The 19,666-nt window shown below is 34.6% G+C and overlaps 1 protein-coding gene across 3 annotated transcripts in view; it reads left to right on the top strand.

Annotated features, from left to right (window-relative positions):
- The first annotated feature begins 1,040 nt into the window (after nt 1-1,040).
- The window catches only part of LOC107495105 (wax ester synthase/diacylglycerol acyltransferase 11), a 26,078-nt gene continuing 7,452 nt past the window's right edge, over nt 1,041-19,666 (top strand). Inside the window, exons 1-8 of one of the 3 annotated variants that reach the window (XM_052263415.1) lie at nt 1,044-1,185; nt 2,016-2,246; nt 3,866-4,453; nt 4,962-5,031; nt 5,129-5,223; nt 5,444-5,653; nt 5,750-5,887; nt 6,160-6,445. In XM_052263415.1, coding sequence (XP_052119375.1) covers nt 2,043-2,246; nt 3,866-4,453; nt 4,962-5,031; nt 5,129-5,223; nt 5,444-5,653; nt 5,750-5,887; nt 6,160-6,324 — 1,470 coding nt within the window. In that variant the 5' untranslated portion in view covers nt 1,044-1,185; nt 2,016-2,042 and the 3' untranslated portion in view covers nt 6,325-6,445. Of the gene's footprint in view, nt 1,186-2,015; nt 2,247-3,865; nt 4,454-4,961; nt 5,032-5,125; nt 5,224-5,443; nt 5,654-5,749; nt 5,888-6,159; nt 6,446-19,666 lie in introns of those variants that run through there. The other 2 variants (XM_016116192.3, XM_052263414.1) reach the window with 2 other exon arrangements.

Raw genomic sequence — 19,666 nt, 5'->3', positions numbered from 1 at the left:
CTTTAATCTTCTCTTTCTACATTTTTTTATTTTACTTCTTGAATTTGAGTCGTGCGTTCTTACTTTAACTCCAAGTTTGATTTTTTATAGTTGATAAGCAGCAAAGCACCATTGACTCTTCATAGTTTTTAAAATGGTGCTTGTGACACAGAGGGTTTTTTTAACAATCCTTAACGAAACATAAATGTAAAAATTTCCTTTTGTAATTTGTCCTTGGATGTGATCTTGTCTTTTTGTTATAGTCTTTTTGACCTTCTCTTCTTATTTAAAATCGAAAACTTGCTTTTTGAACTTTACTTTGTCCTAACTTTTATAAATTTTCTCATTCTTTCTTTTTGTTTGAGAGTGATGTGATGTGAAAAAAAAGAGAAGATAGAGTTTTGATTTTGATGGATGTAAAGTGTGGTGTATTTTACATTGAAGTGAAATTGAGTTACCTTGTCAGTAATTAAGTGGAGTGAATGGATTTGTGTGTAGATCATCGTTTGGGTTTGTGATGATCTTGGGCCAGATTTTTTTTTTGTTCTTTAGGCTAGATATTTGTTTTTGTTTCTAATAATTGAAGGGATGAGTATAGCAAATATCTTCTTGAATTATAGAGTGTTTATGTGGGCTTGACTCAATTTGGACTCATTTTCATACTTTTTGAGCCAAATTTTAATTAAATTAATTCTTGCACATTTAGCAAAACTAATTACCCAAACAATTAAATAATATTCTAATAATGTTTAATTATCATCTTTATTATAGTTTAGTTCTTTAAACTTAACCGCTACTAATTAAAACACTTATAAATTAAAGTGATTAATTATGATCACCGTATTATATCTCTCTTTTAAACAAAAAAAGCTTGAGCATAGTTGCAGACTTAGATACAAGAGTACTGTTTTTTTCATCTGTCTTTCTCGATTCTAATAAAAATACTATTATTAAATTAAGTCAGAAATCGTATTATGAGATTATTTAAATCTCGATTTGTGTTTGGTCAAACATGTTGGCTCACATTTACATCATTCGGTGGCAATATTTAATAAGCGCCAAGCAAAATCAAGAAAACACAATGGGCAAAAGAGATAGAAGACAAAGATTCAATTATTGTTTTTCATTTTCATCCATGGAGTATCAGTTTCTTCTTGATTCACCTCATACGGGTTAGTTGCTTCTGCAGCACAGCCATCTTTAAAAGTGAGTAAACTTTCCTCTTCTTCATGCTTTTGGTTTCTCTTTTTTTCCCTTGGGATTTTAAGGCGTTGAATATATTTGAATAATTTTTTTTTTAATTTTGAGGATAAATATATTTTGTGAAAGAAATAATCGTTGATATAAATATACCCTATGTTTCTTTAAATGCATTTGGAATTATATGGGTGGAGGGACATTAATGCTTCTAACTAACTGTTTCTTTCATCCATTAATTAAGTTGAGTAGGGAACCACCCATGTTCGGTAACGATAGATTTCACATTACTAAAAGCACATCAAATTTCAGAACCCAAATAACATATATAGCTTTCTCATTTGCAACATAAAAGACAGAAAAGCAAGGTCCTCGCGCAGTAAATCATAGTTTTGTTCTGTTTTATTTATTGTATAACATACTATATTGAAAGGATTCGTATAGTTTATTTTCTTAAAAAAATATTAATTATATCTTAAAATCAATCATAAAAATTAACTATATTTATATATAAATATATATAATTTAATTCATTTAAATATATTTTTTAATATATATTTTATACTTAGCACTGATTTTGATATACATCGGTAATAATAATTTTTTTTTTTTGGTTTCGGTGTGCAAAATGGCACAAGCAACCACCAACGTTAAAATAAATATTAAAAGAAGAATGGAGTACCTAAAACTATTGATTATGTTGATCAGCCATCTTCCCCTGCTTCACACGCACTAGGTCTTGATGAGGGTAGCAATAAGTCTTAATATTTATTTTTCTAATGCAATAAAGCCTCGATGAATGTTGATTGTTAATTTGTTGGGCACTCATCTGTGTGCAGAAGAGAAAGGGAATTAGCAAATTAAAGATGGCATCATCAATGTCATCAGGAGGGGGAGGCGGCGGAGGCGGAGGCGAACCGATGAGTCCGGCATCGAGGTTGTTCCATTCGCCGAAGTTCAACTGCTATGTGATGGCTGTAATGGGGTGCAAAACAAGCGTGAATCATCAAGTAATCAAAGAAGGATTGCGTGAAACTATTCTTAAGCATCCAAGGTTCACTAGCAAGCTCGTAAGTCATTCTCTATTTTTTCTATGTTACTACTATTTCATATTTCTAAATCTATGCTTATATGCGTAATGCCATACCCTGTTTTTTTTTTATTTAATTAAAAAATCAAAAAGAAAAACCATTTATTGTTGAAAAATGTCTATTTATAGTGCATTGATAGAGTGAGATAGGTTCCTAATGACTGTGCTAAAAAATTGGCCCGTCTAATAAAATGTATTTTGCTAAATTTCTGGTTTATCTTTTTTACTTTGTATCATTTTTGGATTGCGTTTGACTACTTTAGGTAGATTCAACTCCACCTTAATTATGTTATATAATTAAAATTCATATTTTGTTTTATAAAAAAATAAGTAATAAAGTGTTATATTTTTATATTTTAATTAATATTTTTATATTTATATAACTTTATTTAGCCTTTAAAATAATTTATTTTAATATAAGATGTATAATATTTATTAAATCTACCTTTTAAGAGTCATAATTTATTAATTTATTATATAAAATAAAATGCTAGATGATACTTAGAATTTATTGTTATTGATTCTCAGTTAGTTATTAATATTTAAAAATATAGGATAAAATTTATTAAATTAGTAGACTAAAAAAATTAGACTCAAATGACTTAATGATTGCAAAAAAATATTAAATTGCGATAATTTATAATATTTTTTGTTATATAAAATTTACAAAATTATATATCGAGTTCACCCGATTTCAATTTACTTCAGATTAGTTAAGGTTTTTAAATAGACCCTATAAAATATTAATATCGGCTCCATGTCTGACAAATAGAGTTATCTATTATTAAAATAATGCATATTTATTATTTTTTTATATTTATTGTAAATATATTTACTTAATTTTTAAAGCATAAAAGAGATTTCATCAAACAATTAGTGAAATAGAGTGGAGTATAAGTTTTTAAATCCACGACATAACTAATTAACTATCAAATCTATTAACATTAGTATGATAGCAATCTCATTCCCTTTCGCTTAAACACAGGAGTTTCTTTCTTTTCAATTCGTTGTTTTTGTTTTCTTTCAAATGAAACACAGGATATTCTTACTCCAAATTCCAAATGAAAGTCAATAAAAAACAACTAGAATAATTTGAAAACATCACACTCTCAAAGTCTTCATCATAAGATGGAGTAATGACTACGTTACTTATATTTTAGAACCTAGCTAGAGAAAAACAAATCAACTGAAATTTACAGGTACGAATTTGCTTAAACAATTTAAAAAAGAAATCAATTAAACTAATTAACAAGAGCTTATTGTTTAATAATACAAGAAAAAACTATCCACTGATCTGTAACACTACAATACATAAATATCGTCGAACGAACTTCTAACTATACTAACTAACACTCCACCTCAGCACTAACAGAATAACTAACTTCCTTTTCTACACTTACTACACTAATAGGCCATAATCCTTCACGTGATAATCTTAGCGCGAGTTCTCAGAAGTGACGAACTCACGTCAATGAAAACGAGATTCAACATTCATGTTGAAATTCTATTGTTGAGCCAAGCCTGAACCTAAAAGAAACAAAACAATGGAAGCCAAGTCTGAAGAATTCATATATAGCTTTAATTTCCAATGTTGTTCAGGTTAAGAAAGGAAGGAAAACAAGATGGATCTCAACCACAATCGATTTAGACAGCCACATCATAGTTCCAGAAATCAATTCATCAGAAATTGAATTTCCAGATAGATTCGTTGAAGACTACATATCAAACTGTACAAAATCCCCACTGGACATTACAAAGCCACTCTGGGAACTTCACTTGCTCAACATCAAAACCGCAGACGCAGAATCCGTTGGAGTTTTTCGCATGCACCATTCAATGGGCGATGGTGCTTCCCTCATGTCACTCCTTATTGCCAGCACTCGTAAATCCAGTGACCCTAATGCATTGCCAGCGATGCCAGCAGCAACAACAGTAAAGAAGGATGAGAAACACAAGAGAGGTTTCTTGATGGTGTTGTTTGAGCCGTTGATGGCGCTGTGGTGGGGTTTGGTGCTGATGTGGCACACTTTTGTGGACTTGATGATGTTTGTGTTGACTGTTTTGTTTCTCAAGGACACGTTGACTCCCCTGAAAGGTGCACCTGGAGTGGAGCTTCATACCAAGCGCTACGTGCATCGGATAGTTAGCATGGATGATATCAAGCTTCTCAAGAATCAAATGAATGCGGTAATAACTCACTTCTCCACCCATGCACTCATGAATTATATGTTTAAATCTAAAGTTTAATTTTGATGCACCATAAATATTTACTATTTTACATAATTTTTTATTATATTTATTTTTTGATAATTATTCTATTGTCAACGAAAAAGATAATTAGTTTTATTTACTGCATATTACGATGTATGTATTAAATTATTTTATATTAATAAATTAAAATTAATTCTTACATGAAACAGGGGCGGAGCTAAGTGGTAGAAAAGAGAGACGGTAGTCTCTTAATTTTAATTTTTTACATGTAAATTATATGTAAATTTTATTTTAGTCTTAGTTTATTGTATAAATATTTTTGACCCTCTAATATTTTATCTAGCTCCGCTCCGACATAAAATATTATTAATTTAAGACTAATAGAATAAATAAGTTGTTAATAATTTTGAGATGAATTTATAGGTTTTGTTGGAAACAAGTTAATAAGTGGTGTTTTTTTTTTTTTACTCATTTCAATTAGTAGACCGTCAATGATGTTCTGTTGGGAATAACACAAGCTGGTATCAGTCGCTACTTGAATCGACCGGAATTCGGTAAGTGTCTTCTTTTTGTTCTTTTGATTACCGGAAATTAAAGTTTTACAGAAAATGAATAGATTTGTTACCAACATTATTTTGTTATAATCAGTAGGTGCTAATGCAAAGAAGGAGTCAAGTAGTGTCCTGAAGAAAATTCGGCTTAGATCAGCCATTCTTGTTAACCTTCGACCAATTGGTGGAATCCAGGTGAATTTTGTTATCAAATTAACATAAATAGATTTGTAGGTGTGCTATGATATATTCATCAATAAGATTAGTAATTTGTGGTTGATTTTTAGTGTATGTGTAGATTTTTTAAGTCATGTTTGTTTGATCAGCAAGATTGGGCGTTTTGTTTTGTGTAGTAAAAGTAAGTTGCAAGTTTTAAATAACCATGGATTGGTGGAACATTAATTACGTTACTCAGGATGTAGCAGATATGATGGATGATAAATCCAAAGTAAGATGGGGAAATTGGATTGGATACATCATGCTCCCTTTCTCCATTGCTACACAACAAGATCCATTGGAGCATATTCGCCAAGCAAAGGCTACCATTGACCGCAAGAAACACTCATTGGAAGCTGTTAGCACCTACGCTTGTGCCAAATTAGTACTCAGTTTATTTGGGGTTAAGGTACGTCACGATAACAAGACATATATATTGGTGGTATTGAGTTTTGAGCAGTAATTAATATATTGTCATAAAATATTTGGTTGGGTATATATATAGGTGGCGGCTTTCATAATACGAAGAGTTCTGCTGAATACAACGGTGGCGTTCTCTAACATGCCAGGGCCGGTGGAGGAAGTTAGTTTCTATGGTCATCCTGTCGCATACATTGCTCCTAGTGTATATGGACACCCTCAGGTATGTCTTCAATAATTAGATAAAGCATATGTTTTTGTTATTAAAATTTTTACTATGTGAATTTTACCCCACCTCTTCTGTTCAGAAAGTTTATAACCCCTTTTTGAAAGTATATATTTTATATTGGTTCTTACCTGGTTATGCATTTGATAATATTGTTCTAGCTATAGTAGGACAAGTTGTAAGAACAGAGAGGAGTAAATGGTTGATTATTATTAGGCAGTGATCATTGAATCATCTATTCCACTCATCAGTTGGGATTTGTTTTGCAGGCGTTGACTATTCATTTCCAAAGTTATGCTAATAAGATGATAATTTCTCTATCAGTGGATCCAAGTGTGATTCCAGATCCTTATCTCCTTTGTGATGATTTCGAAGAATCACTCAAACTCATGCGTGATGTTGTTCAGAAAAAGCCCGTTGAAGATGCAGTCTGACAACAAATACTTCAATTATCAGCATTTGAGAAAGTTTATATTTGTTTAAGTAATTTCATTTATTATTCAATTATTCTAAAATTGATTTATTACACACACATAAATCATAGGTGCAAGATATAGAGTTTATACAAAAACAATTTGCAAACCAAAAACAAGCAATTAATAGATTTAAAAAAGAGATTATATAATTGGAAAAAAAGGATTAAATTAATAGATTTTAATGAATATATTTTGTTAATGTTTAATTTGATATGTCAAGTATTATATGTATTATTAATGAATTTTTTTATTATTAATTATTTACAAAAATTATTAATAGAATTACTAAAGAATAAATATGATTAATTTATAATTTTTAAAAGATTAATTTAATTAAAAAAAAGTTACAAATAAATTTAAAAATATTTTATTTTTTAAAGACTAATTTAATTATTAACAACCGACGAGAATGCATGGAAAATTAGAAAAACGTGATTGAAAAGCAACCAACAACGGTTAAAATAAACATTAAAAGAAGAATGGAGTACATATAACTATTAATTATGATCATCAACCATCTTCCCCTGCTTCACACGCACTGGGTCCTGACGAGGGTAGAAAAGTCTTAACATTTCTTTTTCTAATGCAATAAAACCTCAATGAATCTTCATTGTTAATTTGTTGGGCACTCATCTCTCTGTGCAAAAGAGAAGGGGAAGAAGCGAGCTAAAGATGGCATCATCATCATCATCAGGAGGAGGAGGCGGCGAACCGATGAGTCCGGTGTCGAGGTTGTTCCATTCACCGAAGTTCAACTGCTATGTGATGGCCGTAATAGGGTGCAAAACAAGCGTGAATCCTCAAGTAATTAAAGAAGGATTGCGTGAAACTATTCTTAAGCATCCAAGGTTCACTAGCAACCTCGTAAGTCATTCTCTATTTTCTCTATCTTACTGTAAAAATGTTATTTGTACATTAAAATTAGTTATTAAAATCAGTCACTAATATACTAATGTATTTATGTATAAGAGGAAGTATAAAAAATTAATAGAATATTTATACAATGTGTACAATAGGAATATAGGAATGTTCGATTCAGTAGGATATTAGATGTTTATTATTCCTGGTATTCGGATGGTTTGGATAATCTAAGTATAGTGTTTGAGAAATTAGTAATATTTTATTTCAAATGTTTATTTTTTAACTCATATTAAGACAAATAAATAACCTATTATATACATTATACAAATACTCCTGTTCATACCCTGGCCCAATAACAAAGGCCCAGGTCCAAATAAAAGGCCTAGTCCAAAGGATTAAGCCTAGCTAAGTACCGACCTTCACATAAGAAGTCGGTATCAACCACGACTTACTCTAAAGAAGTCGGGCATGAGATTAGCTGGCAGATAAACACTCATTCAAATGAGTAACCGCCCCTAAAATCTCTCTAACCGCTTCATAAAGCCATATCTTAACCTCCCTAAGATACTGGAACGGTTAACACCCTAAAGACTACTCCAACGGTGGTTATTGGCTCACCACTATAAATACACTGACACCCCTCAGGTATCTCTAGGCCCAATACTCTCTAGACCTGTTCACACCCTTGCTAACTTAGGCATCGGAGTGTCTTTGCAGGTACCACCCCCTCTCCTCGGGGAAACAAGTCGGACGGAGTCCCCCGAGCTGCATACTCATTCGGGAACCTCCTCCTTCACGCATTTGGGCCAGCCAACGTCATCCATTCTATTAATCTCCGGTTACCCACCGTAACATTGGTGCCGTTGCCGGGGACCCGAGAGATCATCCATCGATGGCGGACAGATCCCACGAAGAAGGCCACGTGGAGACAGATTCTGAGCAAGAGAATCTGGACACTGGCAATAACGATGCGGACCTCGCCCTCCACCAGGAAGTTAACAATCAGCATAGAGAGGGCACCTCCGGGGTAAAAAACCCGAAGGTAAATTCCTCAGATGGGCGCGAATCAGAAAAAGAAGGACCATCCCACGTAACTGAGCTCATGGGGTTAGTCCACAGCCGCCTGGAACAGTTAGAACAAGAGCGGGAGCGGCAAAAGGAAACTGAAAAGTACCTAAAAGAGGAGATGTAACGGCGAAAAGAGTTAGAAAGAAAACTCTTAAAGCTGGAATCCTCCCTCAAAAGTCACAACTCCCGCGACGAACAAGAAGAGCCGCCCTTGGGTGAAGAGGATCCTTTCAGCGAGGACATAATGAGGGCAAAAGTTCTGAGAAACTTCAAAAGCCCAGATATGGACCTCTACGATGGAACCACGGATCCAAAGCATCATCTAAGCAACTTCAAAAGTCGGATGTACCTAGCTGATGCTTCCAATGCTATGCGATGCAAAGCTTTCCCGACCACTTTGTCGAAAGCAGCGATGAAGTGGTTCGATAGCCTTCCCCCAAGATCTATCACTAGCTTTGAAGACCTCTCAAGGAAATTTTTGATGAGGTTCTCAATCCAGAAAGACAAGGTGAAACATACACCGAGCCTCCTGGGAATAAAACAGGAGGTCGGAGAATCTTTACGAGCCTATATGGAAAGGTTCAACAAAGCATGATTGGAGATCCAAGACCTGCCCACAGAGGCAGTCATAATGGGGCTAGTCAATGGGCTCAGAGAAGGTCCCTTCTCACAGTCCATATCTAAAAGACACCCCGTTTCTCTAAGTGATGTACAAGAAAGAGCTGAAAAGTACATCAATATGGAGGAAAATGCCAAATTGAGAGACCTGAGTTGGCGACCTGGACCCCCTCACTCAACTAAAGAGAGGGAAAGGGAAGTCAAGAAAAAGGAAGAACTCGGTCTCGAGAGGCCAAGGAAATATCACTCTTATACTCCCCTAAAAGTTTCTATAGTGGATGTATACAGAGAGATCTGCAACACTGAAAGACTGCCACCCCCTAGACCCATTAAAAATAAAAAAGGGGGAGCCGCAGCGATTACTGCGAGTACCATGAAATATATGGTCACTCCACTAACGACTGTTACGACCTCAAGAATGTGATAGAGAAGCTGGCTAGAGAAGGTCGGCTTGATAGATATCTCATAGAAAGGTCGGACAGTCATGGAAAAAGAAAGCGAGATGATATGGATAGAAGAGACCCACCACCGCAGACTCCAGAGAGGCATATCCACATGATCTCAGGAGGGTTTGCAGGAGGGGGACTTACCAAATCCTCTCGCAAAAGGCATCTCAAAAGAGTATACCAGGTCAGGGAGGAGACACCCGACCTTCCCACCATTTCATTCACAAAAGAAGATGGGTAAGGAATAATCCCTGGACACGATGATCCAGTAGTAATAACTATGATCCTAGCAAATGCCCATCTCCACAGAACCCTAGTAGACCAAGGAAGCTCGGCGGACATTCTTTTCAAGCCTGCCTTCGACAAGCTAGGGTTAGATGAGAAAGAGTTAAGAGCCTACCCCGACACCCTATATGGATTAGGGGACACGCCAATAAAACCACTGGGATTTTTGCCCCTCCACACCACTTTTGGAAAAAGGGAAAAATCAAAAACTCTGAGCATAGACTTCATAGTCATAGATGTAGGGTCAGCATACAATGCTTTGATCGGCAGAGCTACCCTTAATCGACTCGGAGCAGTGGTATCCACTCCCCACCGCTGCATGAAATTCCGACCTCAGCGGGAATAGCAACGGTAAGGGGAGATCAAAAGTTGGCAAGAAAATGCTACAACGAAAGCCTAAATCTGAGAGGAAAGGGAAAAGAAGTTCATACAATAGAACTCGGCGGCACAAGGGCCAGAGAAGAGCTGCGACCACAACCGGGAGGAAAAACCGAGGAGATACAGGTCGGCAACGAGGGAGGAAAAAACACCTATATAGGAGCCAATCTAGGGGAAACTCTAAAACAAGGGTTGGCTGAACTCCTAAAAGAAAATTCTGACCTCTTCGCCTGGAAGGCCTCTGACATGTCTGGGATTGACCCCGAGCTCATGTCCCACAAACTCTCGGTCTACCCAGGGTCCCGACCTGTACAACAAAGAAGACGCAAGCTCGGCCCAGAACGAGCCCTAATAGTAGAAGAACAAGTACAGGCGCTCCTGGAAGCCGGCTTCATCAGAGAAGTCAAGTACCCAACATGGCTAGCCAATGTAGTGCTAGTCAAAAAATAGAATGGTAAATGGAGAATGTGTATCGACTATACCGACTTAAATAAGGCATGTCCCAAGGACCCTTATCCCTTGCCAAGTATTGATACCCTAGTGGATTCCAGCTCAGGGTACCAATACTTATCGTTCATGGACGCCTACTCGGGATATAATCAAATCCCGATGTATGAGTCAGACCAAGAGAAAACGTCATTCATCACACCCAGAGCTAATTTCTGCTATGTGGTCATGCCATTCGGATTGAAGAATGCAGGAGCCACATATCAAAGGTTGATGAATAAAGTGTTTTCCCCTCACCTAGGGACCCTAATGAAAGTATACGTCGACGACATGCTGGTAAAAACCCAGAAGGAAGTCGACCTCTTATCCGACCTTTCACAAGTCTTTGATACCATAAGGCTGCATGGGATGAGACTAAATCCCGCAAAATGCGCCTTCGCGGTGGAAGCAGGAAAGTTTCTAGGGTTTATGCTAACACAAAGAGGGATTGAAGCCAATCCTGATAAGTGTAGAGCCATCCTAGAAATGAGAAGTCCGACTTGTTTGAGAGAAGTCCAGCAGCTCAATGGCCGACTTGCAGCCCTTTCCAGATTTTTGGCAGGATCGGCACTAAAATCCCTCCCACTATTTTCTTTATTAAGAAAGAGATGCCAATTCGAATGGACTCCGGAATGCGAGGAGGCGTTCCAAGAGTTCAAAAAGTTTTTAAGCCAACCTCCTATCCTAACCCGACCAGTACCAGGGGAAGACCTCGTTCTGTACTTATCCGTAGCAAACCGGGCTGTCTCGTCAGCCCTGATAAAAGAAGACGAGGTCGGACAACATCCAGTCTACTTCATCAGTAAGGTTCTACAAGGCCCTGAACTAAGGTACCACAAACTAGAAAAGTTTGCCTACTCCTTAGTAATAGCCTCACGAAGGCTACGACCTTACTTTCAACTCACACAATAAGAGTCCGTACGAACCAACCCATGAAGCAAATCCTCCAAAAGACGGACGTTGCAGGAAGAATGGTCCAATGGGCAATAGAGCTCTCCGAGTTCGATTTGAGATATGAAACTCGGACAGCAATTAAAGCCCAGTGCCTCGCCGACTTCGTAGCGGAATACGCAGGGGATCAAGAGGAAAAGCCGACTACATGGGAACTCTATGTAGACGGATCCTCCAACAAAACAGGGAGCGGCGCAAGCATAATATTGGCAGATGAAAGAGGAACCCAGATAGAGGTTTCTTTAAAATTTGAATTTCCGGCTTCAAATAATCAGGCAGAATATGAAGCCTTGATCGCCGGACTAAAGTTGGCAGAAGAAGTCGGTGCTACAAAGGTGATGATATACAGCGACTCACAGGTGGTGACCTCCCAAATAAGCGGCGAATATCAGGCAAAGGACCCTAATATGAAGAGGTACTTGGAAAAAACTTTGGAACACCTTGGGCGCTTTGCAGAAACCGAGGTCAAACACATAACTCGGGATCTAAATAGCAGAGCGGATGCCCTATCCAAGTTAGCAAGTACCAAACCAGGCCCTGTCCAAGTTAGCAAGTACCAAACCAGGAGGAAACAACAGAAGCCTGATTCAAGAAACCCTCCAAGAGCCCTCGATAGAAAGAACAGAAGACAAGCAAGAGGTACTTGAGGTAATCGGTCTAGACCTCGGATGGATGAACCCCCTAGTCGAATACATGAAATTCGACATCCTCCCTAAAGAGGAAAAAGAAGCTAAAAAGATCCGAAGGGAAGCACAACACTACACCTTGATGAGAAATATCCTCTACAGAAGGGGGATATTGACACCATTGTTAAAGTGTGTACCGACCTCAAGAACCGCCGAGGTATTGGAGGAAGTACATAGTGGGATCTGCGGAAACCATCTCGGAGCAAGGTCACTCGCCAGGAAAGTAATCCGAGCAGGATTTTATTGGCCGACCTTGCAGAGAGATGCCACAGAATTTGTGAAAAAATGCCAACCATGTCAGGTGCATGCAAATTTCCACGTAGCTCCACCAGAAGAGCTCATCAGTATCACTTCTCCATGGCCTTTTGCAAAATGGGAATGGATTTGTTAGGTCCTTTTCCCCAAGCGCCGGGACAAGTCAAATACCTGATCGTGGGGATAGATTACTTCACAAAATGGATAGAAGCAGAACCATTGGCCACCATCACCGCTCAAAGAAGCCGCCGGTTCCTCTACAAAAATATCATCACAAGATATGGGATACCTTATTCCATTACTACAGACAATGGAACCCAATTCACCGACGCCACCTTCAGAAGCTTAGTAGCCAGTATGAAAATCAAACATCAGTTCCCCTCGGTAGAACCCCCACAAGCCAATGGGCAAGCCGAGGCAGCCAACAAAGTCATACTGGCAGGGCTAAAGAGGAGATTGCAAGAAGCAAAGGGAGCTTGGGCTGAAGAGCTTCCTCAAGTGCTATGGGCCTACAGGACAACCCTCCAATCCGCCACGGGAGAAACACCTTTCCGACTAGTTTATGGTGTAGAAGCCATGATACCAATAGAAATCAATGAGCAAAGCCCAAGGGTAACTCTCCACGATGAGGTCGGAAACATACGGGGGCACAAAGAGGAACTCGACTTGCTCCCCGAAGTCCGAGAGGACGCCCAGATAAGAGAAGCGGCGTTGTAACAAAGGATGACTACAAGGTACAACAAAAAAGTCATTCGAAGAACATTTGCCCCGGATGACTTGGTCCTAATCAGAAACGACATTGGAGTCAACAAGTCAGGAGAAGGAAAGCTCGCCGCAAATTGGAAGGGACCATACAAAATCAATGAAGTTTTAGGAAAAGGTTATTATAAAGTAACCGACCTGAACGACACTGAGTTACCAAGGTCGTGGCATGCTTGTAACATGAAAAGGTACTACAGTTAAAAGCGAACTCTACTCCCTGATGTACTCTTTTCCCAACTTCATGATTTTTTCCCAAAAGGGTTTTTTCTGGAGAAGGGTTTTTAACGAGGCATTATAGTAGAGGCTAAGGGAAAATAGGCTATTAAACCCTTAGTAGCGAGAAGGTACCTCCCCAATTAATAAAGATCTTTTTCATCTACAATATCTCTTATAAAATCCTTTTTATTTTTCTAAATCTTTCTACGAAACGCGCCGACTTAAGCTCGACAAAACGTGAAAATCCCATGAACTGACCTAGATGGTCATCAGGATAAAACGACGAGGTACAAGTCGGCGTAAAGAGGTTATATAAGCCGATCGTAGACAACTCGGAAACAACCCGACTCATAAGTCGGGACGAAATTCCGAGTAGGAAAGCTCGAAAAACACTTCAACTCAAAAGTCGGAATGACGAACCGAGCAAAAAGAAAATGCATCGCAAAAATAACCTAAGTCATAAAAACCCAATAAAACGTGGTTGGGCGTAAGGAATAACAAAAAGAGATCGAAAAACCTAGGAAAAAGTTTAAAGGCTGCCTAAAAGTCCTTAAACAAAAAGGTTCGGAAAAAAATAGACGAACCAATAGGAAAGGTTTTCGGAAAAAGATCAAGAGGATTTTGAAAAATCAAAATTAGAAAAGCATACATACATAAGGTAACTTAAACCCTTATCCAAAAAAGGGTATTTATTTTGTTAATTTAAACCCTTATTCAAAAAGGGCACTTGCGAAAATATTTTGTTTACGGCCTTAAAAGGCCAAAAGAAATTGTTCAAACACTACCCAACAATATGAAATGAGTTTAAAAAAGGGGGGGACTCACAGGCCGAGCCCCCATATAGCCATAAAAAATTACGCAGAAGTCTCCAAGCACAAGAATGCAGCACGAACAAGGAAAGAAGAAGTTTGAAAGATTGCAGAAACGGAAAAATGAAAGAGAGGAAAAGTATTTATAAACATGCTAAGGGGCATAATGGTAAAAGCGGAGCAGTCATTAATGAGAGTGCACCGTTACCAAAGCCATCAATCCCTAAGTGCATCCCTAACGGACACGACACTTGAATAGACGTAACTGTCAGAAACAAAAGGTCGCGAAAATCACGTCGGTTTAAAAACCCCGTGTTTTCTCCAAGAAAGTCGGCTACGAACCCGAGTTAAATACTTGAACCCAAGCTCTAAAGAGATCTTGGGCTCAAGTAGGGGCACTGTTCATACCCTGGCCCAATAACAAAGGCCCAGGTCCAAATAAAAGGCCTAGTCCAAAGGATTAAGCCTAGCTAAGTACCGACCTTCACATAAGAAGTCGGTATCAACCACGACTTACTCTAAAGAAGTCGGGCATGAGATTAGCTGGCAGATAAACACCCATTCAAATGAGTAACCGCCCCTAAAATCTCTCTAACCGCTTCATAAAGCCATATCTTAACCTCCCTAAGATACTGGGACGGTTAACACCCTAAAGATACGGCACTACTCCAACGGTGGTTATTGGCTCACCACTATAAATACACTGACACCCCTCAGGTATCTCTAGGCCCAATACTCTCTAGACCTGTTCACACCCTTGCTAACTTAGGCATCGGAGTGTCTTTGCAGGTACCACCCCCCTCTCCTCGGGGAAACAAGTCGGACGGAGTCCCCCGAGCTGCATACTCATTTGGGAACCTCCTCCTTCACGTATTTGGGCCAGCCAACGTCATCCATTCTATTAATCTCCGGTTACCCACCGTAACAACTCCTTTAACTCTCTAACGAAATTCATACACAAGACGAGATTCAAACCCCACCAACTATTCTTTCTTAACACTTCTATATGCTTCTAACTAAGAGGTTGGGATGCTTCTCTTTTCTAATGGGTGTGAAACACCCGGCCCACTTCAAAAATTGGTCCCCCTTAAAATATATTTTGTTGAATTTGAGTTTATCATTTTTGTTGAGTTTGAATTATATTATAATAAGGTAAATTTAATTTCATGATTTTGTCTAACAATTACTAATAAAATATTACTTTTATTTTTAACGTTTAAGACAAATCTTAATTTAATTTTTAAGGTTTTAATCGTTTTATTTCTATCTCAAAAAATTTTAAACGAGTTTAATATTGTCTTATTATTTAATTTGACACAAATAATTAATAAAATGAGTAACATAAATATTAATAATATTATTGTTAATTCATATTTTTTTTTGTGTGTTAGAGAAACATAATCAAAATATTCATATAATATCTCGTCTCCTTGATCTTTTTCTTATAGAAAAGAGTCAAAAGGCCACAAATTCTAATAATCAATTATCAATGTTCTAAAATCTAAAGAAAATTTTTATATTAGTGATTATTGGTGGATCAATTTTACTTACATACTAAAATCAAATGTTATTGACTCTTTAATATGCTAATTGTTCATGTCAAATTTAATAGTGGAACAATATTAAACCCATTTAAAATTTTTTAAGACTGAAATAGAATTTTTAAAATTTAAATAAAATGTTTAAAATGTTATATAGACAAAATTAAACATGGTTCAAATGTTAAAAATTAAAATAATACTTTTTCTATAATTAAATATATTTTTTATTTTATAAAAAAATTAATAATAAAATATTATATTTTTATACTTCAATTAATAATTCATATTTTTAAAATAAATTTAATAAAATATTAAAATTTATTTCAGGTCGGACAAAACCTGGCCTGATCATGAGTAAAAAACTAAAATACGTGGGTGGTGATGTTTATTTCTGTGTAGAGATTAAGAGTTTCGTTTATATATTTGGTTAAAAGTTATTTATTATTAAAATAATGCATATGTATTTTTATATTTACGTAAATTTGTATTTATTTTTAAATAATGAAAGAGATTTCACCGAACAATTAGTGAAATAGAGTGGAGTATAATAAGTTTTTAAATCCATGACATAATTATCAAATCAATTAACAACGGTATAAAAATTTAATTTTAATGTACTAAGATAAAATATTTTATATAATTACATAATTATATTTTTTTTAATGATTATTCACTTGATTACTATAAAAAATAATTATTTTTATTGATATAATATTATATTATTAAATATACGTATAAAAATATTTTATATTGATGATATATTAATATTAAATTCACACAGTAATAACAATCTTATTCCCTTTCTCTTAAACATGGGAGTTTCGTTTTTTTTCTTTTTTTTTCGCGTTTTGTTTTTATTCTTTTTTTTTATGAAATATATAAAAATTAATTTGTGTTAGTCTAACCGTTCATTCGTTAATTTGATTAAATAAATGATAGAAGTTTAAATTTCGTCATATACGTATAACAATCAATTAATCAATAATAAATGTTTAAATAAAACTAATTCTTTAATTGCAGAAGAGATACGGTAAAAGAAACATAAAAAATATTCTTTAGTCCAAATTCTAAATGAAATTAAAAAAAAAGATAAAATAATTTAAAAATATCGTCTTCAATCATAGTCGTAAAAATCGAATCAAACCGGCCAATTCAACACAAAAAAATTATGATTTAAACTTTGATCTTTCTTAATTTGTACCTATATACTCTTCTTGTTATTAAACTATATTATTTCTTATTATTTTAAATATTAATTATTATTAATTATGTAATACAAATGTACACTAATTTTTTAAGTATTATTTTAATTTTATATTCACTTATATTTAAATTAATTATATTTTTTATTATTCATAATTATTAATATAAATATAAATAAATATGCATAAATTAAAAAATTTAAATATTTTTATTAATTATAATATAATTATTTTTTATAATTATATAATATNGTTATTAAAATAAAAAATATTTATTTTCATATAAAATAAAATTAAAAAGTATTTATTATAAAAAATACTAAAATTTTATATATTTATTTAATAAAAATATATAAAATTATTAATAAAAATATATTTTTTAAAAATTTTAACTTTAAAATTTTAATTATTTTATATTTATTTATATACGTAAAATTGATTCTACCAATTCAACTAATATTGATTAAAAACCGATTTAATTAATGATTCAGTTTTAACAACTTTGCTCTCAATGTCTTCATAAAATAGAGTAACCAAGTTACTTATATTTTAGAACCTAGCTAGAATCAACGTATTATATCATCAAGACATCAACTGAATTTTACAGGTACGACTTTGCTTAATGATTTATAAGAAATCAATTAAACTTATTAACAACAGCTTATTGTTCAATAAGTAAATCTGATTTTAACCTTAGCATCAATGAAAACGTGATACATACAACTAGGGGGTGTTCATGGCTCGCCCCGACCTGAAGATCCGGCCTGCCCCAGAATTTTTTAGGGACTAATTTAGTATGATTTCATTGGGTCTAGGGTCGGTAAGAGTCTCAAAAATAGATTCGGTCATTATCTCGGGTCGGGTCCGGGTCATAGTTCGGGTCACCCGAACTCGGTCCGGTGGCCCGGTTATCATACACAATTAATATTTTGTGTTATTAGTGATGGATGATGACTATTCTTATGTGAAATTTAAGTATTGTAAACCTTAATATTTTGTGTTATTAGTCATTATAAGACTATAAGTTAATGTTTTATGTTTAAAATGCATAAGACTTTAGACTAATTCATAATATTGTGTTATTTGTATTGATTTAAATATTTAGTGTTATTAGACAATATTAGTATTGATTGTGGTTATGTTTTAATTTTAGAAAATAGTTAGTTCTTGTTATAATTTTTTAAGTGAAATTTTACTATGTGAATTGTGAAATAATGATTGGACATTAAGTGATTTTTACATGTTGAAGACCCAGTTTTTACCCGATTTTCACCCGACTCGAAGATGCATAGGTTTCATCGGGTTTAGAATCGAGTTAGGGTCATGAAATTAGGCCCGGTATATATTTTGGGTCGGGTCTGGGGCAGGCCAAACTCGGTGTGGCCCGGCTCATGTACACCCCTACATACAACATTCATGTTTCCTCAGCCAAAGTATGATATTCTATTGTTGAACCAAGCCTAAACCTAAAAGAAACAAAACGATGGGTTCAGTTATGAAAGTTGAGCTAATTTATTAATGGGTCAATATCCAACCCAATTCACACGGGATATGAACACTAGGCCATTATTTTCACTAGTGAATCAGTAGGCGCGTTTTCTGAAACATTCATATCTACTTAATATACTAAAACTGGGTTTTCTCCCGACTACTAAAGGTGTCGTGTCGATCTCTCATGCCTCCATTTTCCCTCCAAAACCAATAATTTTTTTTTCTATTCTAAATTATTTTATTGTAATTATATTATAATTAATACTAAATGAATAATATATAATTATACTAATTTAGCAACATATCTTCATTATAATTATATCAAATCAATATTTAATGCACTATTAAATTACTTATCAATTATCAATTAAAAATACTTTTAATAATTTTAATGATAATAATAATATCAATAATAGTAATAATAATAAAAATAAATCTTTGTTACCCAATTCACGTATATCAAATAATTTTTTTTAAATTATTTTATAAAAAATATCTTTAACAAAATTATATTGTAATTAATATTTAATGAATAATATATAATTATACTAATTTAGAAACATATCTTTATTATAATAGTATCAAATCAAAATTTAATGCATTATTAAAAAATTACCTTAATAATAGATAATTTACATATTTATTTTTGTCATATATAGTGTTTTCCTGTGATACATGAATCTAAATTTGAGAGTCAATTCATAATTTTATATTTAGTGTTTTTTTACTACTTCATATAATAAGAATGTATTCTTTGTTTTTTATTGAAGTTGATCCTTTTAAGGTACAATTTATAATTTTTTATAATATTTTTCATATACTCATTCTATTATATTATTTTTTTGATAATTTTTTATTTGTTGTTACTCGAAGTTATTCTTATCGTCTAATGTTCCAGTTCGATTGTCTTTTGCCACAATCATTTACAATGCATCACATCCATGAAATACCTCATCGAGTTGTCTTCACTGATTCGGGTTCCAACTACATGGATATAAGCGTTTAAAGAAGAGGCAATAGTCTCTACTTTACCGAAGGATGGTTGGATCTATTCACCTATTATGACTAACCCAATGGAATGTGGTTAAAGTTAGATTTCTTAGGAGGAGCTCGATTTTTGATTGAGAAATTGCATCCACAAAATTTTATAGGGCAAGTTCAAGTTCCATCCCCTCCATGCTTTTTACGTCTGCCCGAAAATATTCGAAGTGGAGCACATAATGAAATTGAATTCCCTCAGTTTCA

The sequence above is a fragment of the Arachis duranensis genome, chromosome 6, assembly GCF_000817695.3.
Source record: "Arachis duranensis cultivar V14167 chromosome 6, aradu.V14167.gnm2.J7QH, whole genome shotgun sequence".
NCBI classification, from domain to species: Eukaryota; Viridiplantae; Streptophyta; class Magnoliopsida; order Fabales; family Fabaceae; genus Arachis; species Arachis duranensis.
This window is presented reverse-complemented; position numbering and strand designations above follow the sequence as displayed.